The following is a 25,515-nucleotide window of genomic DNA, read 5'->3' on the forward strand; positions in this document are numbered from 1 at the left end:
TGCAGGCATGATGGTGGTTGTGGGGACAGGTTTGAGTGAATCTCTCCAGAGTGATTCCACATGTGCTGTGCAGACCTCCGTAACAAGTAGGAGGATACCATCTCACAGACCCACCTGGAACCCATCAGAGATGCCAATTATTTTAACGGTAGCTCTGTCTGTGTAGTATTTTGTAATTGTACTCGTCCTACTGAATTGGCAACGTGCATGCCAGAAAAGCACAGCTGAGAGCCTGAGCCTGATTTGAGTCGAATTGAAATCAGTTACTTTCTTTTTTACATGAAGGTCTATGATAATGCTGTATCTCAGGCAAGCATTGTCCTATCCTAACAAAACATACATCAATAGAGATTTTTTCAGCTGTGATTTTTTTTTTGTGTGTGTGTTTTAAGGTCATATACTTTATTGTTATTCCAAAGACCCTTTCAAAGAAGTCAGTTCACTTGGTCCATATTTGTAAGGCCTCAAGACAGCTATTTTGGGCATATAAGGCCTCATAATTAGTTTAATAGGACCGTTCCAAAATCTCAACAACTGTTTGACCAAATTTTGACATTAAATGTTCCATAAATGTTTATTATGCTCCAATAGTATAAAAAAGATAGTTGTTCAAATTATGTAATGGTTACATTTCAATTTAAATTCATGTTATACTGCACACAGTGACAATTACTAAGCGAAAAGAGTTTATCAGCCAATCAGCTGTCTTTAAAACTGTCACCAGCCCACGTCAGTTTCTCTCTGGGCTCACATCATGTTTAATGAAAACTATTGATCTCTCACCTCTGTCCCAGAACTGGGTTTGGACTCATTCTGTACACGCACTTCCTTTCTGTATTCTGTCTATAAATAGGTACTCATTCAGTGGCATTAAGGATGTGAGGTATACAGGGAGCAATAAGCTAATTTGAGACACTTCCACGCTATATTTTCTGCACTCAGAGTTGACCCAGGACTGATGTGGGCTGGGCAGGCCAGAGAAGCCCAGTGCTGGAGTTGGAGTGGGTCTATATTTACATCCCTCAAGCCCACACCCTAAACTCTCCAAACCCTTAAAATTACACTCGGCTTTAAAATGTGGAGAAGAAAGTGAGAGTTTGGTGCTGGTTAGTTTGAATTTGGGTGAAGTTGACTCACTGTCTGGCCTTCTCTGTGCCTCTTTGATAGTTTTTTTTATCTTACACTACACTGAATTCCTTTGTGCAGAAGCAAGGTGCGGCAGCCATTCGGTCAGACATGTCACTGATCCTCTTGAGATCTCAGTCACACACACGCCAGCGTCTGAGAGTCTCATGTCACTGATGCCAAGGCTAAATATGTAGTTTATGTACTCAGTAGTTTGAAGAACAGTTGTTTGGCTGGCCCCCATCCCACCTATGACATGTAAATGACACTTGACCTATAAACTGTAGATCATTCTATCATTGTTCCCATCTCTAGCTTCTTATCTCGTTGGGGCATCGGTTTAATATTTCTGAAATGATTGCAGGTGTTTGTTCTGCTTGACTTATGTAGAAGAGGCATGAATCTGTTAGGTGTGCCTGAGGTTTTTACAGGATCTGGGATTGTTGTACTGAGATGATAATCTCACACACGAATGCTTAATGCTTAGCTTTGCAAGGAACTCACCAAAAGTTTTTTTTTTTTTTTTTTTTAATGTGAATGTTGGCCCACAGATGGCTCAGACAGATGAACATGGCACACAAAGCTGTAATCTGTTTTTTAACGCATGTTCTGAGTGATGTACACTACTATTTTAGGGATTACTTAGGGATGCTCTAATATTAAAGTTTGACTAATAACAATAATTATTTCCATGTTATGACTGATTAATACTATTTTGCCTAAATAAATTGGAAATGAAACATATATCATGTATGAAAAATTGGTGCTTATTTCGAGATTTAAAAATTACATTAAGCAGTTATTCATTTGTTTGTGTTTTTAAAAAAACCTTCCAATGAGAGTAAGATTATGCTAAGAGCATGCATTTTCCATATCAACCGATTAAAATAACTATAAAAAAATCTACTATTGGACTGATATATTATACGTTCCTAATTTGGCAAGTTGGTTATTTCCTGGCAAAATCTGGCAACATTAAATTGGTACTTAACAAGCTAAATATTCTTGGCTCACAAATTCGAATTGTATCCTCTTCTTGTAGTTTGTGTGACTTATTTGTTAGCTATGTGTGTATAAACCTTTCTTTGTGCATCATTTTCCTAAATTGCCTCATGTCAGAGTCATCAGTAGTAAAGTCATAAACAAATTATCTCACAGCGGAATCCCCTGTTGCTTTGCGGGCAGTGATGGGATGAGATGTGGAGTCTTCCCATGCTGCCGTTGGCCATAATGAGACCACAGGCACTCAGGACTGTGTGAGAGCTGGTGCCATCCAGCATGTGGCAACACTTTTAGATTCCCCAAATCGTGTCTCTGCTTTAAACATCACACAGCACTCTGTATTAATCTCTCACGGGCATAACAAAAAGCAATGCAGCTCAAGAGATTTTTCTGACCAAATCTGTCTACACTGATGATGTTGTTTGCGAAAATATCATTCCAAGGCAAGCCATAATAAAAATGTATCTTCTTCAAAGCTATACAAATAGGTATCCATGGGTATCTGGTTTAGAGTCTGGCCAGTCCTGTATTTCCCTTCACCTTCTTGATGCTTCCACACGTTTTCACACCAGTGCAAATTGTTTTTCTTCATGAAGATGATTCTAAAAGTACAATTGGTAGAAGCCCAGTGAGGTACTTTATTGGAATCTATGATTCCATGAAGAACCATTGGCATTTCTCCATTGCACAAAAGGTTCTTTATAAAGAAAAAAAGTTCTTTAGATTATTAGGATATTCTTAATAATATAAGGAAAAATGGGCCTTTTAAGAATATTCCCTGAAGGGTTCTTGAGAAACCAGAAATGGCTCTTCCATTGCAAAACCCACTTTGGAAACCTTGTGTGGTCAAGTGTCTGATCTGACCCAGAAACCCCAATAATTGATTAAACAGAACCTTATACTTTTACCTTTCCTATTAATTCATCTATCCCTGCAATTAGCTATAAAATCTTTAAGCTTTTTTGAGAGCCAAGTGTCCCCGTGCTTCTCTCCGAAGCAGCCTCTCCAAACAACTAGATTTTCTTTTGTTGGTTTGTTTGAGGCAAATTACATTATGAGCTCCATCACCCTCTTCAGCCGTTTTAGGATGTTTAAGCGGTGCTCGCCTAGCAACCGCAAGCCTCTTCAGATGGTGCGGCATCTCCCTGGCAACCTGCCTGGCAGGGGTCGCTGCGGTCAGGCTTCTGTGAACTCCACCCCCCCCCAGCTCCTCTTTCCTACATCGGGGTGACTGTGCGTTTAAAACACGTGTGCCGTGGTGTGGAGGAGGTGTGTGTGTATGTGTCTAGAGCAGCAGAGTGGGGAAGCATGAGTGTTTGTGGAGCTCAGGGAGGATAAACGGACACGGTCATGCCTGTCAAAGGGATGAGTTTCTGGGGCCACAGGAAGAGGAGAAGCCCTTACTCAGGTACAGCCAGTGAGGGAGTGAATGAGAGCATGTTCTTGCTTTGTTTATTATGGCTCATAACTTAATTGAGTACCGAAGCTGTGTGTTAAGAGTACTTTTTAACATGTTGAAAGTGTTCTTACTTAAAGAATATTATATAGTATGCCTTATAGTTGGATATATTGCAATTATATATTTGTATATTTTTTTGATTTTATCTTTCCTAAACTGGCTTTGTTTTTACATTTTTGCTAGTTTTTTTGTTATTGTCTTTTTTGCAGCCATTTTCTAATACGTCACTGTATATTGCAAGAGTATTGGTTATTAAAACATATATATGTATACAATTCTTCGTGCTGCCCTGCAGAAGTGGATTTGTGCACCTCACTGAGTCTCTGACTCCGCCTCTTCTTTGTCCATGACTCATCCCCTGGCTGATTGACAGCTGATCCCTCACAGTGAATTTATGTGAAGTACAGATTAGGTGCCACTTTTTTCTCTGGGGTAGAACAAAATGACCGAAAAAGGTTTAGATTAGGTGTCAGACCATCTCTAACAATCGAGAAAACATTTCTGGTGTTTATTAGAGCATGTCGGAGAGATATGTTTGCGAAGTTTATTTTCCTGACCTATACAGGCCTTTTTTTTTTTTAACAATGGTAAGGCAGAATTGGCGGGCAGCTGTGGAGGGGTATGAAGAATCTTTTGTGCGGTGGGCTAATTCAACTGCATTCCACATCTAGAGGTTTTATTCATTCATCCTTAAAACACACACTGGATAGATACCCCTCCTCCAGCATTCCCTGTGTTTTCTTCTCTCTCACACACACACACACACACACACACACACACACACACACACACACACACACACGCACACACGCGTGAGCATTCTGGCAGTGTTCATTATCAGGTTTGCATGTCCAGCTGGGTCTCCAAAAAGTGTTAGATTTGCTTGAATTTAATTTGTTTTTAAATTTCTGTAGGAATAAATAAAAGAATTGCCACAAGATAATGAATATAAGCAGCTGTTACTGACGATTTGTTTGTAATGTTATTTTGTCTTCTTTTAATTTTTTGTTATTTTATTATTTTATTCTAACTGATGTAATTTGGAGGGCTGCCACTGTTAAATAAAACGACATAATTTTGGCAGACAAAATTAATACAAAATACATTTTATGAGTTTATCAACATTACATAGTAATACTAGTAATTTATGTAGTCACAAATTAAAGTGTCCAAGATGCATTGTAATAACAGGTATATACAGCCATCTGTCTCCGGACACTACTTATTGCTGGATCACTTGATACGAACTTTAATAGCAGGTTAGGACTTAAATGATTACATATTATGTACTTAATATGTAGACATACGGCGTTTTATGAGATAATGATGAACAGATTGGTTTTAAATGGGCCCTCACTAATTAGCATATGAGAAAAATATGTACTTTCAAATAATACAAGGAAAACACTGGAATTAATTGATGAATCAGATTTTGTTCTTATTTTCTTTTACTTGGCTAATTAGTCTGTTTTGTGTTTTTTCTGTTTTCTCTCGTAATGCTGCTGTTCCTGACTCTTCGCATGTTCTGCTCCAGGTAAGTCATGCACTCTTTATTCATTATAATGAGCATCTGAAAAAAGGAGCACAGTGCTTTCCATTTTTAAAACTCTAATTTGTTAAATTGACTTTTGTGACTTTATCAAATTGTGTTCATGACATACTGTAAATGAAGGGCTATATTTCATGGAGTCTTAAAGGTGGAGGAATTTAGCAGTATATCTACAGTGAAGAGGTGCCATCAGAATGAGAGTTCATCTGATAAAAATCACAATACTCCATTCCAGTCTAATTAACGAGGGAAAATTATCGAGTCTTGTGGATTAGTTGTGAATTATAGTGATGTTCTTATCAGCTCTCTTTCTGATGGCACCCATTTACTAGTGAACATGTGATCTTGGATGACCTGGGGGTGAGTAAGCTTAACTGATCCCCATGAAGATTATGTGTGTGAAAGCAAGCACAGAGAGAGGGATAGAGACTGATGCAAGTGATGTAATGAAAGTCTGGCTCTTCTGACATATATCACATGACATGATCCATGATCTGCTTTGTGTGGGTGTAATGCAGGAAATCAGCCCTTATTCCCGGACCTCACGGGTCACGGTGTGCGCGATGAGGCCCGCTCTCCACGAGTGGCTGTCTTTGCAGTCAGGGCTGTTGATTTACACCCTGGTGTTAAACCCAGGAGCGGGGCAGAGGAGAATGATGGGAATGTTCAAGAAACATGTGGAATGGGAAAATGTCCTCAGGCTTGGGACAGTCTTGGAGAAAATGGAACATGGTTCATAAATGTTTATATGTGTGAGAGATAAATGAGAGAGTCTTCAAAAGGACCGTGCAGCAGTCTAGCCGTTATTACTGGCGTTTAATCAGTCAATCTAATTATTATAGGAAATGTGAGGTTGGATGTGAAATGATCCAGGTATGAGGTCATTATGAGAAAGTGAAGCTTGTGCCCCTGTGTGTGTGTGTGTGTATATGTGTAAAGACCTTCAGGCTTGTTACATTCTCTGTTTCGTCTCATGGGTTATTAACTCTCATATATTACTGTTCACATTATTACTCCTTGTTCTTGCCTGAGGAGAGAGAAAACTATCCATCTCTGTTCATAGTTTCACTCTCGCTTTCCTTTCTTCCGCATTTCTCATTCCTTCTTTCAACTATTATTTATTTGCTTACTGTCCAATGGGAATTAAGGGATGGGAATAGGAAACTTCTTTTCGTATATTCCATTTTTTATATACACCAAACCAGTAATGTGCTCCTATGAAATCATATGCATATCATATAGCATGTATGGCATTATAAGATATATGTGCACTACTAACAGATATGTAGAAACACAGTCCGTATTTTGATCCTGAGATGAATTATGTTTTATACGTTTAACAAAATAACGTGAGAAGATCTAAAAAAAAATCTACATCGAAAGTAAATTGCTGCAACGAATGTGGCTTTTCATACAAATTTGAGAGCTTGCATTGTGAGAAAGTTAATGAACCAGACAACTTTCTCAGCGCTCTGACTCTCTCATACCTGTAGACAGATAAGGACCTATCTGCCTGAAGTCTTGTTTGTAGGAGATATATCATGGAAAACAGGATTCCATTGCTAGGGAGGCACGGCCAGGAATGTTATCCTGGGCCTGGGAGAGAGGAGGCCCACTCATAAAAATGCTGTCCCATAAAAACTGTGTTAACGTATAATTTACATATAGTCTTAAAGATACAGGTAGAGAAACACAAATAGCCTGATTAATTACAAGAGTCAGATAAGAGGGTGATAAATTGTTTTTTTGTTGTTGTTGTTTATTTTTTGCTTTGATTAACATTTATATGTGTACATTTTAGTTAAATAAAACGCTATGCAAGTGCATAACAGGGCCTATTTAAGTCCTTTGTGATTATGCTCCTTCTGTCCCAACTTCTGTCTCTTCCTCTCTCTGGCTGACTCTGTATCTTATCAGTCTGTGAGGTGAGTGGCATGCTGAATGACTTGAAAACATTCCTCTATACATACTCCATGCCTTCTGTTTTTTTACTCTCATCATCTTGCTTTGCACTTTGTTGCAGTCATAAATCCTTCTTGGTTTTAGTATAGCGGTCATTCAGAATCTACTGACCGTATGCCCATGCATATTGCATAAAGGTGAACATAATCTTCTCTTGATCAAGCACACGTTCATGCAGTCATTGTTTTGTATTGTGATATAAATCTGTTCTGAGAACTGTGATCATGTGGTCATGATTTCACCTAGATATGGCACTTCCCATAAATCTGGTATTGTAATTAAAGCATCACAGGCACAAACCACATGACTTCCTTAATTCCTTAAAATTGTGACCCTCCTTTAGTAATATCACTCTTCCAATAGCATGGCAGAAAATTAAGAGATTTAAACTCCATATTATATTCTATCCATAGAAATGGCCATATACTGTATGTTCTCACATTTCTACTATGTAGAACTGATCATGTTTTCCCTGTGCATGTTTTTTAGGATTTGATAAAGGCATTATCACTAGAAATTTATAGCCCATTTTTGTAGCAATACTAAAGCCTAAATTGGTCTGTTGCGAGGCCCTTTATAACAGATCACACAATCTGACAGACTTGGGTCATCTTACATCAAGGTCGAGGCCGCGTCCCTCATCGAAATCCCAGCGACCCTCTGTCATTCACATTGGGCTGCCGTCTTCATCGGCGTGCGTCGGTTGTTTCTGACAGCTGGATGTGTCTGTGCGTGTGTGAGTTGTCATGCTTCCCGCTGCAGAGGGCAGAGCGCCAGCCCTGTGTCGGCCGCCCTATTGTCACGGTAACAGACGGCTCTCAGCCATGCGTCTGCCTGATCAGCATAACACAGGCTGACTTTCTCTCTTGACCCCTCTTTCTCTCACCTCCTCTTAAATCAGACAGTAATGGGCCCTCGGAGAGTGAGAGCGTATGGTTCGCTGACAAAGGAAGGTGGGAGAGAGTTGTAAGGATCTGCTCTTCAACTTGGTTTATTTAAAGAGAAAGGAGACGGCTGTAGATTAGCTGGAGGCCACGATCCCTCACACTTCAGTGGCTCTTACTCACACTCTCTGCTTTTCTTTTTCTCTCTCCTTGAGTTAGATTAATCACCTGAGTCTCAGAGCTGAAGAAATGAGCCTTTTGGGTGACCAAGTTTTTTTTTCTCTTGTATTGCAGGCATACAATTGTACTTTTCTAAATACCTTCACCTTCATCTTATCACTAAAAAAAATCCTAACGTCTGAATTTTATTTTTTCAATATTTCCTGAACATAGTGTGTATATATTCATGTATTTATATAACGTACCTTATATTTTTCTCATTCGTTTAACACTAAATCAGCTATTTTAATAGGAACATATACTGTAAAAATGGCTACTAAAAGTTCAGCTTTACCATCACAGGAATAAATTACACATTAAAATGTGGTAAAATAGACAAGGACAGTTTAGCCAATATATGGCTGAATAAACCTGACTGTGTTAGCTTACACAAGCAAATTCTTTTTTATGTCATGTCAAGTAAAAATATACTTGAGGATATTTTGTTCGCGTGCTGCTAACTGACTGAAACGAACATCTTGAATATGTATAAAAGATCTGATGCCACCAAAGGACCGTTTAGCAGCAGTTAACAGAGTGAATCTGGCACTTCCCACAAGAAATCATCGTGTTTTCAGTCTCTACGCCGGTGATTTTCTTCTCTGGAGAACCGTTGAGGTTTGTGGCGGGTTGCCAGGTTGGCTGTCAACAGATCAATGGGACATGTGGAGTCCACGGCAGTTTAATTCTGCTCCTGATTGTGACTATTTTCTGAGAGGTTCCCTGGGGGCTCCAGGTCTCTTAGTATGCTAATCCAACAGCATTAGATAAGCCTAGCTTTACTCTCTGTTTAGCCAATGCACAAACATTAAGACAAATGAGAGATTTTGTGGGCAAGTAAAAGAAGTTGGAAAGGTCCTCACTCATGAAAAAGATTTTGCCTGCTTACACAACACAGTATTCTTTATCCAGGAACTGGAAAACTTGATTATTTAAAAAAGAAAAACACAAAGAAATATTTTTTCTCTACAAATTAAGTATTATAATAGTGAGCCCTACTATGATAAAAGTCATTTTGTTTATTTTATGTTAATAATTTATTTTACTTTCAAAAAGCAGTGACATTTTTTACTTTCCGCTATTTTTTATTTATAAATATATTATTTTCATAACATTTATATTAATTCTTTGGAAAATTACCATGTGATCCGAGAGTCAGACCTGGTCTTGTGCTTATATTTAAACAGTTTAGTTGAGTTTTCATTACTGTAGTTGTTTGTAGAGCAGATCTGCTGTCCTGGTCTCATTCCAGTCCTGTGAGCTCACTGTGATGATCCTGCACTCTTCAGGGTAGAAAATGCCCTGGGCGCTTCCAGCTACACACACACACCTAAACACAAACTCCTGTATTAATACGTCATACATTATAGTTATGAACACGCTTATTTGCATGTCTTTCTGCATTCCCATATAAAAACATTTGGGTGAGACCTGTCTGTGTGTGTGTGTGTGTGTGTGTGTGTGTGTGTGTGTGTGTGTGTGTGTGTGTGTGTGTGTGTGTGTGTGTGTGTGTGTGCGTGTGTGTGTGTGGGTGTGTGTGAGTGTTAGCATCAAAGCAAGGTTAGGATAGAGGCAAACCATTGATTTGTTATTGTCTGGTTTTCTAACATTATCAAAGCTAATATTAATAAAAATGTATTATTTCAAGTAGACGAATCAGTTATGTAGTGTGTGATACGTTATACTGCATCATTTAAAAAAAAGTAATTATAATTTTTGCCCTTCAACACTGTCAAACGTGTATTTGTTATTTTAATGAGTTGAACCAGCCGATAAAAAAGATACTAGTTGCTCCGATGAAGACTCATTTATGTGTACCAAAGTAAATGTGTACAAATATTTCGCAGTCAGTATGAATTTAACATGAGCTACACGTAAAATCTAGCGTAATTTCAGCAAAACTTACACTGTCACAATCCGTGGCTGTCATTTTAAAACTTGTTCGTCCGCATGCTTTTAAAGCCTCGCATGAAGCATGCAAACATGGCAACAATAGTTACCACACACTTCCATTTAAAGCACACCTACACACACACACACACACACACACACACACAAGCCAGCTGTCAGTGTGACTAATATCGTGGATCAGGGTGGTGCAGATGACTTCTGCTAATGAGCAATATCTCTAGCTATACAGTGTATGATTGATGTTGCAATACATTAGTGGTGTATAAGCAGTTGCTGGGAACCAAACGAGAAAAAGCAGACAGGCCTGACTTTGTCAAGACCTTTGAAGCTGATATCTTGAACGGTGTGTACGGTTTCTTTGACCTTTATAGGCGTAGCATGCAGAGAATATGTGGAGGATCACATACGACTATTCTCACGGTAGCCTACAGCTTCCTCTTTTTTTTCCAGGATGGCAAGATAAAAGGAGGAACAAGGAGCGGAGCAGCACTTCTGGATGTACGACACTTCTCTTTTTCCTTTCCTTCCTTTCAATCTCTCCCTCCCTTTAGCAGTGGTGAACGTTAGCAAAGCGACTCTGTCGTGACACACACAGGAAGGGGAAAGGGCTGCTGACAGGATGGCCCATATAACAGATGGAATCTAGACATCACCCCCACGTCACATCGCTCTGTCAGACATGCACATAAACATCTACACGGCCGTCGAAATCAGGACATGCCACACACATACGTTGTCATTTTTTTATTTTCTAATTTTAAATTAATAAATACATTTTATATAGAATTATGTCATGTAACTTTACATTTGACTACCAAAAGTTAAGGGTAAAAACAATAGGATGCATTACAAGGCAATTAAAAGTCAAAACATTCTTAGAATTGCTATTCGTCATTGAATTGTGAAACACTTCCATTTTCAGCATTGATCATAAGTAATGCTTCTTGAAGACTGAAATAGATTTTTTTAAGTATCACGTGACACTGAAATAATTGCTTCTGAATTTTTAGTATATAGCGCTAAATGCCTAAATTTGCTCAAAAAGTCCGACCGGACATGAACCTTTGACGTCGATGTGATGTAACAGACAGAAGACAAAAATATGAGACTAGCTGATGCGTTCTTCTAGCAGTCCATTTTAGTTTTGTGTCAGTTATTTTCACTCCCTTCCTGTGCTTTAGCTAGCAAGTCCTCTACGTTGTTTCATTGTGAGCCAACGTGAGTGTGTGTGCACAAGGTCTGTATTGTGTTTGTCTGCTCGCATTAGTCATTAGGGAGTTTAAGCTCTCTGATAAAGGCTCTCGTGTTTTAGAGCTGACTCTATCAGGCCATCTGACTGGTTTTAGATGGCTTTTGTTTCTATTCACTGAAACGTCAACATCCTCCACCCCACATTGAGCATGCAGGGGTCGCTGTTCAGGGGTAAGGGGTCAACACCTGCCTTACTCCTTGCTATGACATGTTTAGGCTGTTTGTAATAGGTTTTACAGGGATTCTAGCATTTTTAGTTTGACTTTTAAATAACTGGTCAAGTAATTTTTTCTGCTGTTATGTGACAGTAGAAAGTTAGATGGCTTTGCTAATGCATGTGAAAAACAGTACTTGTCATGACATTTGGAAATAAATATCGTCTCATGTGGCAGCTGGCAGAGTCTTTTTATGCTTAATTTAGTTTGTAGTTTAAAGGAAAGAGCTGTGTCGTTTTGGTCCTGTTTCTACATGCCAGATGAATCATTTTAAAGATTTCACTGCCCCCTAGTGGTCGGTGTCCATACATGCTCAGGAGTGTCATGACTATATATTTAAATTATTAGGGAATTAATCATTTACAATAAGGGTCCAATCGGCAATGCATTAACTAACGATAAGCAATACATTTGTATTCATTATAAATTAAATCATATTAACAGATAAACCTTTTTATAATGTAGGGCTATTGGTAAATTTGAGCTTCATTGTTTCATTGTTAGTTTTTGTTAATGAATACATTTAACAAATGTTAACAACTGCAACATTACGTTAATTTTCATTCCGTTATTGAAATATTTGACATAAAATCATCAAGCAGTTGTAGAATTTTAGCTTTGCAGGTTGAAATTTCAAAATGGTATACATCGAGATGTATACATGATCTCAATAAAGTGGCATTAAAAACAATAATAGTCTGCTTCTTGCTTTTTGCTATATCCAGGTAGAAGTACTAACAAAAAGCGGTGGAGAAGCAGGGTTTGTCCTCAGCAAACACTGAGCTCTGTTACCAGGAAACTTCCTCTTGAGGAGCGTGACACCCTCTCAGGAGGCATAGAGTCATGATGTTTCCTCCTAATTATCAACTAAACTCATAAAAATAAATTTGCTTCATGATGCCATGGAAGAACCTTTTGTCTATAATGAACCTTTTAGTTTCACAAAGGGTTCTTTGTGGCAAACGAAGGTTCTTCAGATTAAAACAGACAGTTCTTTAAAGAACCTTTGACTGAATGTTTCTTTGTGGAACCAGAAAAGGTCCTTATATGGAATTGCTGTGAAAAAATCTTTTAAGCGCCTTTATTTTTAAGAGTGTAGCTGATAGAGTTTTCAGGGCTGAGGACTGTCTGGCTTAGTTTACTCAAACAGTCTGTTATTTGTTCCAGTCCTTTAAAAAAATGCATTTTTGTCCTTGCAAGAAAGTAAGTCATGCAGTTTTGAAACGGCATAAAATACTAAATGATCACAACATTTTCATTTTTAGGTGAACTATGCCTTTAATGACAATGACATTTGTCTAAATATACCACTGCTTTCCACACTGCCCAGAATTGCAGGACAGAGTGATTTAGAAACAATAAAGCTAACTTTTTTGGGTGTTTTATGGCTTTTGGTTTCACGACACATACGCACAGAGACATGCTTGGAAAAACATACACTCGTGGACACACATCCTGTAGAATACCTTCATGCCAACCTCTATTATGGGCATTCTATAAACCCATTTTACCAATTTTTCACAATAAAAAAGTTGTGTCTCAGGTTTAAATGGGTGTGCATGACATTAGATTGCGGTTGGATTGCATTTGTTTATGGACCAAGGTGGACTTTATGTAATTGAGCAGTAAAGAGCATTGGCCAACAGGCTTGTGTTACACAGCGTGCAGAGACAGAGCAGTTCATGCTTAAGAGGATAGATCAGTTCATTCCTGTGCAGCATACCAGAGAGAGAGGAATGTGTTGAGGAGGTCAACATGGGTCAAAAAGTATTTGCAGGACCTTGTTCTGGAGGTGATGGCCAGCCTCTCAGGTTCATGAGAGCCAAAGTTCAGAGGTCACCCGGAGGGTTCTATTAGTTATGGGTCAACTCATGATGTCTCTGTGAATAGAAGTGATGAGAGCACTGATAGCTCTACTTATCTTTAACAGCTTTTTCCTGTTCTCCTCTCCTTCTATCCCGCGCTTCTTTTCTTCATTGTATCCGTTTTCCAGTATAAACACAGTTCAGTGGTCAGATCATACCGAATTCAAACAAACACAATTTTGCAATATTTTCCCACATAATCAAACGAAGCCACAAATACACACACACGCACATATTTTATACAGTGTCACAGACGCACACTTCAAACTCGCAAGGACAAATAAACCCAACTTGTAAAAACGTGGGGACAGAGCACAATAAAATCCTTCCCTTGGCGTTTTGGTAAGCGCTTACATTTTTAAAGCTTAATTAAAACGGTTCCTCAGTGCTCGGCCAATTTGGAAGCCACTTCGTTTGGTAAACAAAGATCTCCAAGCAAAACGTGGCGGAAAAACTTTGTTTGCTAACAGAACGAATGTAAATGTGAAAGACACGTTTAGATCAATTTGACTGAATTCATTTTTTTTACTTTTTAATTCCATTTTCATTTATTTATATTTGACGTTTTTTTTTTTTGATGATATTTATATAAGACTAGTGTTGACTTATCTTGAGTGCAAAACCAAATTGGGAATGCGAAGGCTTTACCTGTTTTTAAAGAGTATGCTCAGAGCATGAAAGCTACGCCTCCTCCCCCTATTTTTGGGTTAGTGATCATGTGCACAGATTCATGACACGTCTCCTTTCAGAACACCGCTCAGGTTTCCTCTCTGACCTGCCGTGTCAACAGGCAGAAACATTTGTAGCATCAGGCCCATTCTAACTCAAGAAGCCTGCTGGCTGCTGCCGATCGGCTGTTGTAACGGACAGCAAGGCCAGAAACATACTATGTGCTAGCAAAAGATGCCCAAAAATGCATTCTTGGTGAGTTGATGTTGAGGAAATGTTTCTTAAGTGCAGGAGCTGTTGGTCAGACTATACATCTTTATTCCAGACTGATTGTATGTTTTATCTCAGCAGTTGGGCGCTTGGCCCCTGTGAATTATTAACAGCGCTGAGGGCGTGGAGGGCTGCTGATTGCAGCGCTGAGGATAAAGGTTGGATGTTTTTTATGAGAGAGGATCTATTTGTTATTACATCTGGCTGTGTGGAAGTATGGAGGTTTTCTAGGACAATTGAAGCACTGTGTCGCAGGCTGCTGCGGGGTGAAAGTCTAATCATTAATTACACACACTGTGTATTTACTGCCTGAATTTGTTTGCTCTTCCCAATGTGAAAGCCAAACAACCTGATTGATCTTACTATGTAGTCGTGTTTTGAAGTTGGATGGACAGTGGTCATTCTGTCATAAATAGAAGGAAGCCTATTTGGGAATTTACACGCAAAGCTGATTTAAACATCGATTTTTGGCATTTTGAAAAAATACACAAAACGTTTAATAAAAAATACTATGGTATTAACATTTTTTTAGGCGCGTGCCATACTAATTCCATGGAATTAAGTACGTGCAGATCTCTCAACCCCTCATTTCCTTTGCCTGAGGGCTGTGTGATCATGTTTGTGTGTTTGCCTACACAAAACACCTCTTTTGCTCTCGTTCCAGGGTTTTGCTCCTTCACACATCGCTGGCATAGTTTTTGTGTGGTTAGCTGGATATTCTGGTCTGGGCAGGTCTAGCAGACTGGTCCTCAATATTGTGCATGGGTTAAAGCAAATGGAGGTGCTGGTCAGAAAGTTTTTATCCTGGAAGGAAAGTCAGGATCAGACTTGTTTTGCAGGATCGAATGTGTTGGGTTTTTTATTATTAAATTAGATCCGTCAAAGGGTTAGTTCACCCCAAAATGAAAATTCTTATGTCGTTCCAAACCCATAAGACCTTTGTTCATCTTCAGAACAGGAATTAAGATGAGAGTGAGTAATTAATCATGATAGAAGTGTCATTTTGGGGTGAACTAACCCTTTAATGGTAGAGACTCCTAAATATGATGACGATCGTCATCTTGTGAGGGAACGGCGGTGTTAAAGATAAAGATAACTAAAACAGAAATATAAAATACACTCATAGCGATAATGTACCAATATAAGGATCATTTGAATGAACAGTTTTTTTCTTTCTACCCCAGTTTGAAAGCCTTTGTCTTAGAGAATAGTAAGAGAAGGAGAGAGGTAAACCCAGAGGAGGAAGAGTCCAGTCGCCCGTCTGTGGTTGCTGTGCAACTGGAGGGGAGGGGCAAAGATCAGAGGGAGAGATCAGAGAGGAGTAAGGGAGTGGTTGGGGGCTGGTTTAAGGTCATATTTCACCAGCACTCTAGTTGTTTGTAATACTAAACTTCCAATCCCACAGTCAGTGTATGTGGTTCTCTCTCTGGACAACTGTCACCAAGTGATCAGGGGGAACGCCTGCCTGGTCTGGCACTCGGCAAGACTGACTTCTGCCTGTGTGTGTTGAAGTCCCAGGTGAGTGACAAACACTCTTGCGTAGTCAGAGTCAGGAAGAGTATCCGGTGGTGGCTTTACTCAGCGGCGGAGAGATAACACGGTACACGGCGACAGAGGCACCTGATCCGGTTACCGGCTAATGAAAAGGAAAAGGACATTCGATCTCATCCATCATCGCGTATGAAACTTATGCTGGTGATGTCTTTCCAGGTGTGTTTAGACCAGTGTCACATGGATGTCGTACGATTATCACTGGTCTTTATAATAGGAGTTTTTAAAGGAACTAAAACTGGGTGTTGAACCTTCTTGAGTCTGATTTTCTTCAGTTGAATCTGTGTTCAACAAAAACCGTCTTTTTGTCAAAGCGTCTCCTGGTGGACTTCAAGCTTCGGTCGGGAAGACCGGTGATTTTTCAGCCTGCTGCTTGAGTTAATTACTGCTTGTGGGTTGCAGTACTCGTGTTGGGATTTCCAGGACTTACAGTGGATGTTTTTTTTTTCCCAAATAGACCAGAAAGTCAGAAAATTGTCGGTCCAGGTTTGCAAGGACACCTGTGGATATTTCAAGAACTGGAGAACAGACTTTATTTTCATTCTGCTAAAGACTCATGGATTTAAAAGCCAATTGCTTCATGATCTTTAAGCGTAAATCATGCGATGTAGTTCAACATTTGATACCAGGCTTGTGAGGAACAGTTGCTTAACTTGTACTTTTAAGTGACCGCGATCGTATCCCCTGCTTTTAAAGAGGGCATGATGAGGAACAAGCGTTCTGGGTCTTTTAGGGGGGACAGGGACAAGGCAGAAAAAGCAGCCCCGATCTCCCGCGCTCTCAGCTGGCTGAGCGTGTCCTCGCTGTCACAGCAGACCCGTAAACTGTTCCGCAGCCAGACCAGCCTCCATAGACACTCCCACACTCCACATGGAGGGGATGAAGATGATGATCACTGGGTGTATGAGCCTCAGCACTATATAGGTGAGGGTACACAGTGTGTCATTTTTGTAATTTGTGGTCAAAGATCTGAGATCCTGAAGTTGCCTCTTTAATGTAATGGAAAATTAGTGTAATAAGGTACACTGCTGTTCAAAGTAGCAGTGAAAGAAGCTTTTTAAACTCCCCAATGCTAAATTTATTTGATCAGAAATACAAATTTGTGTTTAATTTATAACTGTAATGAAAAGCTGAATTTTCTGCAACCATTGCTCGAGTCTGTCACATGATTTTATGATATATTCTAATACGCTGATTTTATTGCTCAAGATACTATTGTTATCAAAGTAGAAAACTGTTGTGCAGTGGGACAAATGTTTTAATAATTTAAACAAGTTCGAAAAGAAAATACATACTTTTTTTAATAATTCAATTCAGTTGTATTCAGTGTCACCTGGGTCAGTGTAATTCAGGCTGGGAGAATAAAAGAAATAATAAAAAAACATTATCAGAAATGTTTATGGAAAGTGTAGCTATATTTAAAAAATGACTTTTAGGCTTTATTTAAATCTCATAGTGTGACAAATGTTTAACCCATTAAAGTTTTTTGTTCAATAAAGTTTTTATTCGAATTTAAAAACCTTAAAGTGACATTATAAAACCTGTATGTGTGATTATAAAATATTTAGGGAAATTCTGCAACAAACGTGTTAGTGCATGTCCGTTTCACTTTAAAATTTGCAAGAGGACGTTGCAATGTAGGATGTAAGATATTGAGAAACGTTTATTCATTTTTATTTAATTTAAAATGTGAAATGATTAAAAAGGAAATCTATCATTTTTATATACACTTGCACATTATACTCCTATTTTAACTTCCTGTAAAACTTAGAAGGTTCATTCAGATGTTATCATTTTACTGTATGCAGTTGTGCACAGTAAACTAGTGATCAAATTGCTTCATGACATGTCTGGTTTAACAGTTAATAGATTCCACCATTGTCTTAGGATTCATTGTTCTTGCAGGAAGTGAGAAAGTAAGTTGTTTACAAAGAGGGAGAACTTAGGTCATTGTGCTTTTTTATTGCGGGTCTGTCTTTGGTCGAGCCGTTAACACTTCTTCCTTATCGACAGGTTAAGTGAGGTCTGTAGGGATGAAGAAGAGAGGGTTGATCAGAGGGCTTTGATATAAGGAAAGGGAAGAGAGCGCTAGAAAAGCAACTAAAGATGAGTCTGCGTAAATGGGTGATGTCACCGACTGGTGGCGATACGGCTGTGAGAGCCCATGCCAACTGTGTGTGTGTGTGTGTGTGCGAGCACAAGGGCAAAGATGCCATCATTGTGCCTGCTGTAGTCAGTTCGTCAGACACAGCTGAACGTCTTAATGCTCTTTCAATGAATGGACCGAATCACCTTTTAGTTTGACCCTTTTAAACAAAAGTAGCACCTGTATAATTGAGGTAGAGCTGAGTTAGGTAAGTAAACAGAATAACTTATCGGATTCGGGTGTTTTTAGCGTCGTTCTCACGTACTTCATTAAAATATAAGAAACGTGCATAAAAACAAGCGTGTATCTGTGAAATCTTTCAGGTTTGAAATTTTCTAGGGGCGAGGCTGAAAGCGATTACGAAAAGCAGATCACATCAGTCGGTCTCATGCATATCCCTTTGTGTCGGTCTAAATGTCCAGTGGCACATAGTTTGCTTTGTAAATCAAATGACAAATCTGCCACTCCTGCATGAAAGCAGAAACTCCACCCTGGTATCTCGGCAGACTTGCTGTTTATCGGTTGACCTGTTTGAGCGTGTGCGTGGAGCGGGGCTGTGCGTTTTGGAGTGGGGCTGTAACTCTATGCTGGTTTTAATGGGATATTCTATCGGGGTAGAGTAAAGTTACTGTAGGGGTGATCCCAGAGCTGTAGTCGGTGGAGTAAGATTAGTCTTTCCTCAGCTGTCACTGCTGACTCTGTTGACTCCCACGCTCCATTTGGCATGGCTTTTGACAATCAGATGTTTTGTAGAACAGATTTGCCTATTCATTTCTGTTCCAGCGTGAGTGCATTTCCAGCACAGTGATGCTTTATCAGTGGCAAGGTGGGTTTACATAGCATGTGACCTGTGCAGATACCAGGCACATGTTAATTTAATTGTAGTGCATTGGTGCAGAGTTCTGAATTGTTTCGTGTAAAGTCATAAATCAGATTTTATCTATTAAATGACACTCCTTTTTTAAGTAACATTTTGCTTGCATTCTAATTAAGTTACAGAAACAGTATTTCTTAATGCTGTCTTAACCCTTAAAATTACCAAGTGTTTACAAAAAAAAATTAATAATATAATACATTTGTAAGAATTTTTTTATTTTATTTTATTATTTTTTATTATTATGGAAATGCTATTTTATAATTTTCTGAAACAAGTCTAAATTGTTAAATGAAAAAGTTACACCCAAATAATATATTGGCATTTAAAACGTAAATAATATTTTCCAATGTATTTTTATTTATTATGCGCACAATTCTATCAATCAATCAATCAATCAATCATTTTTATTTATATAGCGCTTTTAACAACACAGGTTGCATCAAAGCACTGTACAGTATAATGTAGAAGAGTACAAGGGATGTATAATGACGAGAGTGACCAATTTCTTATTAAATGCAGAGACAGTCTTCGTAGTCAATTCGACGTTAAATCACTAGAAGTGAAGTGTCCCCAACCAAGCAAGCCAGAGGCGACAGCGGCAAGGAAACAAAACCCCATGCATACAGAATGGAGAAAAAAAACCTTGGCAGAAACCAGACTCAGTTTGGGTCAGTTCTCCTCTGACTGGACGCCCAGCACTTAACTTCCAGTTTAATTTTAAACGCAACTGTGTCAGATAGTGTAAATGACTTAGTGTGTGTGTGTATATGTGTGTGCATCAGGATCTGGTGATCTGTCGACGGGCGCATCTAGGTTTTCTGGTCTCTGATGAACATAATCTGTGTGCTGATCCACCATCTAGTCTGGATACAAACTGTGAAAACAGATTGAGAAAGAGACAGGACTAATATTAGCGTAGATGCCAATCTTTTTACGATGTCACAAGTACATCGTTTTTAGGAGTAGTGTTCTATGTCAAATATATTCTTGAAAGTCTACATGTTTTCATTTAAATATGAATTTTTTTTTGTCATACTGCAATAAACAGCAAAACAGAAAGAAGCAAAGACCAGTATATCCAAAAAGATACTTTTTATAACCTATAACTTTATTATTTTAGTTTTCTGGCTTTTTCTGTTTTCATACATCGTAACTCAAGCTTTCTGTATTTCAGACATACATGCATGCCCAGTTTTTTCCCTGAGGCCTAGCAAGGAAAAACATTCCTTTTCCAAAACAGGAAACAATACAGGAAATTTTTCCTAAAGCACCTAAATTTCAAGTCTATGTTAAAATCCTGACATTAACAAGCATATAAGCTTCTAAATTTAAAACATATATTTATTCTTTTGGCACCTACGCTGGTACATGCAAGCCTAATTAAACTGCCCTAACTGCTGCTCCTGTGCTCTTTATTTAAATGCATCCTATAATTTTGGGCTGTCAGGCCCTTGTAGTAGACCCGTAATTTCAGAGCGCGGGTTGCCCGGCGACAGGATGTTTTTGCCAGTTGCTATGGGAGTGAAGTGACTGATTGTGCGGCTGTGATTCTTCATGGGACAAGCACAAATGCCTTCCGGAGAGAAACGTCTGTCGCAAAGACGGGCTTGGAACGCAATCTGTGCTTTTGATGCTTGTGTATTAATTAATGAGTTGATTCGGTTAAAATAGTTGAGGTCATGTGGGTTCGGTTCAGTGCAGTAGAAACAAACTAGAGCGAAGTACTTGTGTCTGTGCTTTTAAATTTGCTTAGCTGTTTGCTTAGATTACTGTTATTAATACAGAAACCAGCGTCATAAATCAGTAGTGACTCTGTACTCCCGAGTTAAAAAAAAAACAAACTTTCTGTTTAATCTTGATTTATTTAGCTTCTGAATATTCTCCATTACACGGTTTTCCAAATTTCGTTTTTTGGATAGCCTTTCATCACATACTGCTTTCTAAAAGTAAATTGTTAATTGAGCAATAATTCCTGACATGATTTTATCAGTGCGCTCACTTCTCACGTCATGATTGACAGCGGCGATGCGCGCACATGACGGAGGGACAGTAACGTTACCACACAACCTGACAGAATTAGGTTTTACGGGGTTTCGGTAGGCTAAAAGGTATTCATTTCTGCTCTTTTGGATTCTGCTAGCTTTTGAACGAGTCATTAAAAGAACCGGCTCACAAGAGTGATTTGTTGTAAACGTGCAGTTGGTCGAATACAGTTCAATAGAATGACATGTTTATTGACTTTATTTTGCTATACGTGCAAACTCATTCACAACTCATTATTATTTGCCTTAGCGCTGATCAAGAGTCGACAAACGTCCAAGAAACGACACGAAAAAATGTTTCGACCGACATACTCTTCACTTTTAAGATGTTTAAGATGTTCGTGTTGTTTATCATTGCTCATACTTCTAAAATCTCACATTAAGTTTTTATTTGTTACTTAGTTTACTTTTTTTGCTCCTTCCAGAGTATTTGATGTCTCTGCATTTAATAACAAATTGTTCAATCTCGCCATTATTCATATCATTGTATTCTTCTATTTTATACTGTTCAGTGCTTTGACACAATCTGTACTGGTAAAAGCGCTATATAAACGAAAGTGATAGATATTTGTTGCTTGACGCTTAAACACTGTGAATGTCACCCAGACTTTGATAACAGCATCGTACCAAAAACTAACTTTATTCTCTCTCTGTTTCGTATGTGCTGTTTGCGATGGGCTGCGGGTTTTGACGCACAGGTAAGTCTCATTTTATAATGAATCATTGTTTGAAAAAGTTTTTAGCACATTTTGTGCCACTAGATGTCAGTATTAAAACATTTAGCTAGTTTAGCATTATCGTAGGCTAGCTTGTTTCCCATTTTCTATATCAACAAATTGTGATTCAGTATATTTCACATTGACATTATTCAGTAGTGTGTGTTTCATTGTTTAAGCTGTTATTATTATTGATTTGGATGTTTTATTTGGGCTGAGGTTACCAACTGCATAATGCTGACCCAGTCTTTCACAATATCCTATAGCTGCTGGCACAAACCAAAACAAACTATTAATGGAGCATGTAATTGAGAGTAACTTGTACCAAAATAGGACACGCAGATCATTACATGTGACCTGGGCTCGTACAGTTCCACAGAAACACAGAAATACTTTTCATTCATGCATATAGGACACTTTCGAGCTGTTTACAGTGTTTTGGCTTTTAGTGAGCATTGATTTTTCCTCTTGCTAAAGTACCCTGCTGTTGTCACCTACCAAGAAGATTTAGCTCGTAGCAGAATTATCACTAGTCTTTGTACTGATAGTTCGACATTGGCTAGAAACTCCAGTTTAATTTGTGATATAAATGTTTTCCTAAATGCAATTGAACATCCCGAACGAGAGTCCTTTTTTTACAGGTCAGTTGTCTCTGTCCCAAACCATGTCAGCATTTTTTGTCTGTTCTTTGTTCAGGTCATTTGACTCTTCTATTGGAAATCAATGAACTCTTATAGGTTTTGGGCTTATTGTGGCCTCACCATTTCAGTGCCCACTAATTTGCTTTAAGTCCACCTGATGCCATTTCCCTTTGGCCCCTCTGTGCTCTGCTCTAATGATGATGATAGTGATCAAACCTACACGTTATAGTGTTAGCTTCTGCAAATGACCCGAAACTAAGCTACAGCCGTCCATAAATGTTCGTTTAAGCTGACTGCGGTGCACACAGCTGGCAGCTTAGAGCAGTCAAGGATCTCAGTAAAACCGCATGTATTTGGCACACAGTCACAAACAAACGGGACTGTCTGTGAAGGGGGTTGATGCTGAAATGGCTAGCCGGGACAGCTGTTAAGCTGTTGCTGGGTTTGATAACATAGCCACAGTGTTTTGAGGGATTAAGTGATTGTGGTCTATCAGAGCACAGTTCACAAAGGGGGTAAGCCTGAGCCCGCCAGTGTCCTGGAACTGCTGACTGTCCGAAAACATTCACAGATGCACACACACACACACACACACACACCTATTGAAACTAAACTGTGCTGAGAACTGTTTGTATTTGCTTTTAACGGGACAAAAATGATTAATGAGCATGGAAAACTGCAAGTCGTGAAAACATTCGGGCGCTACTGCATTTGATGAAGATTTCTCTCCTGACCTCATGGGACGGAATAGAAAAAATTTAACTGGATTTGTGAAATCTGTCAATGCCCAGCCAGAAAAAAAGGCTACTTTTAGCATTTGGGCAGTTGTTCAGACATGGGGCAAAGGTAGAGTTAGTTTGTTTTTAAAACTACAGTGTGCGCACGGATTAGTTTCCGTGTGTGTCCTTACATGTCTTTGAAAGTGGGAAATGCGGAGAAAAAAGAAGGAAAGGGATGATACTGAGATGACGAGGAAGGGGGAGTGTCTTTTGTGAGAGAACAAGCGAGCTGGAGGGAAAGAGAGAGAGAGAGTGACAGAGAGGGGAGTGTCAGTGAGTTTGCATATGTTCCCCGTGAGCAGGCCTGTGTGTGTATTTGGATATGGGCTCGCTCACGGGAGTGGGATTGACATCTCCTGGAATCTCTAATGGACATAGAGCCAGAGACATGTCATGCCTGGAAGGTGGGACATTTGTGTGTCTATACGTATGCATGCTGTATTGTGTTCTATGTGTCCTCATGTAACAGCATAAGGGAAAATGTTTGCTTGATATTAAAAGGGAGGGTCTTTGTGGTTGGAAAAATCCCTTAACTCTATTTCTGCTTCCTTTGTTTGTCATTTTCCTTTCCTCTTTCTGTAACTGTTTGCGTTTTTATCCTTTCATTTAACCTTCTGTTTGTTTCTTGATATATAAAAAGTACTATAGAGTATATCTTTTATGGGAGTACATGAGTCTATGAATTGTATATTTTTGAGCTGAATTTGTAAATGTATTAATTCAGTGTTTTGTAAGCTTGTGTGTGCTAGTCAGCTGTTGAAGGCACAGTTGCTGCAGACATGTGTCGTGGCATGGTGCTTGCCCCGTGTGCAGCGGACACCAGAAGTGTGTTAGTCCAGATTTCTTACTTTGTCTTTTTCTCTGGCGTTCTGATTATTATGCTTTCTCACTCTGCATTCTAAAGTAAGAGGTAAATAGAGTACTAGATCACTTTTATGGAAACTTCCTTTTGCATTATAGTGGGTCGGCATCCTCAGTGTAATCTTTTGTTGTCATATAAATCAACAACAATTAAAAAAAAAAAAAAAAAAAAAAAAAAAAAAATAAATATATATATATATATATATATATATATATGTGTGTGTGTGTGTGTGTGTGTGTGTATATATATATATATATATATATATATCATTATTAAAATTTAAAACAACTGTACAGCATTATTATAATTTATTTATTTACATTTTGCCAAATGCAGATTTTTTTTCTCTGGCATGCAACAATAAATAGATTTGTGAACCCATCCACATGGATGTTGTCCCACTTCTGCAGACCTAATGATCAGTGAATCTTATATGGTAAAGCAGATCAAGCAGTAAATCTGCTGCCTTGTTGGAGAAAGGCATAGGTTTGTTGATTGTGTAACTCTTGATTTGACCCAAGATGCTGCTCCATGCTTGTTTTTCTAGTTTACTGCACAGTAATGAAGGGACCGATTTTTTTTTTCTTTCCAGATGTAGTGCTCATACTCGTATGTCTGTGAGAGAAATGTTTATATGGACTTGTATATGTGCGTGTTGAGAGTTCTTTGTGTCTTGTTTGTTTAACGGGCCTGAACTTCAGCCATGTATGCAAGTTGCATATTGTTTAGATATAACTGAGGCACTGTGGGTATGCATGGGAGTTAGCATATATATAAATAAACCAGTGCTAAGACATGTTAGGCGCTTATAGCAGACATGTGAAGCAAAACTTTATAGACAAGGTCGCATGCACAGGGGTATTACATATTGAAAAATTTAACAAGTTTCTGTTTTTGTTTTTTCATTTGTCAGTTTTCAGTTTAATTTTAATTAAAAAATCTCTGGACAAGTTTTGGTTTATTTGTATTTAATTCTAATTGGGTAACCAAATACACTAGTACTTTGCTAATCAGGCTAATTTGGTTCACTTTTTTATTCTTACGTAAACTTATTTAAAGATTTTTTTCAAAACATATATTTGTAATCTTATAGTTTATATTTATTTATTGTTGTTATATATTTTTAATGATATTTATTGATTAGATCTCCACTCGTGAGAACATTTAATATTGCAAAAATAAAACACACACTGAGCAGCATTGTGTTTTTATTTTTTGCAGCCTTGTTAACCTTCTTGTTAACCTTGGAACTGTTTTAGTCACGACCCTCCGTGACCTCCACAATCCTGCTACACTTCAGACACCTGCGCTGCTGGCATGTACGAGAGAGACTGTGACTCTCAGGTTGACATCTCCTACACTTTGACCTCCACGAGGAGTTCTCACGCTTACTATCTGCCACATTCCTCACTGGTCAGTTTACAGTAGGCCGAGTGCTCACACGTGAAAGGACTGTTACTTCAGACATTCACACATGACATTCGAATACTTCTGTAGTATCAATTTTTTCCTTTTTTGTC

At 38.6% G+C, this 25,515-nt stretch overlaps 1 protein-coding gene across 7 annotated transcripts in view; it reads left to right on the plus strand.

The window, feature by feature from the left end:
• The window catches only part of nhsl1b (NHS-like 1b), a 78,574-nt gene that overhangs the window by 16,177 nt on the left and 36,882 nt on the right, over positions 1–25,515 (plus strand). For 2 of the 7 annotated variants that reach the window (XM_043219532.1, XM_043219533.1), the window contains exon 1: positions 15,764–16,856. The exons of 3 other annotated variants lie outside the window; for them this stretch is intronic. In XM_043219532.1, coding sequence (XP_043075467.1) covers positions 16,634–16,856 — 223 coding nt within the window. In that variant the 5' untranslated portion in view covers positions 15,764–16,633. Of the gene's footprint in view, positions 1–15,762; positions 16,857–18,121; positions 18,287–25,515 lie in introns of those variants that run through there. 2 more of the 7 variants (XM_043219527.1, XM_043219530.1) reach the window with 2 other exon arrangements.

The sequence above is a fragment of the Puntigrus tetrazona genome, chromosome 20 (genome assembly GCF_018831695.1).
Source record: "Puntigrus tetrazona isolate hp1 chromosome 20, ASM1883169v1, whole genome shotgun sequence".
Classification (NCBI taxonomy): domain Eukaryota; kingdom Metazoa; phylum Chordata; class Actinopteri; order Cypriniformes; family Cyprinidae; genus Puntigrus; species Puntigrus tetrazona.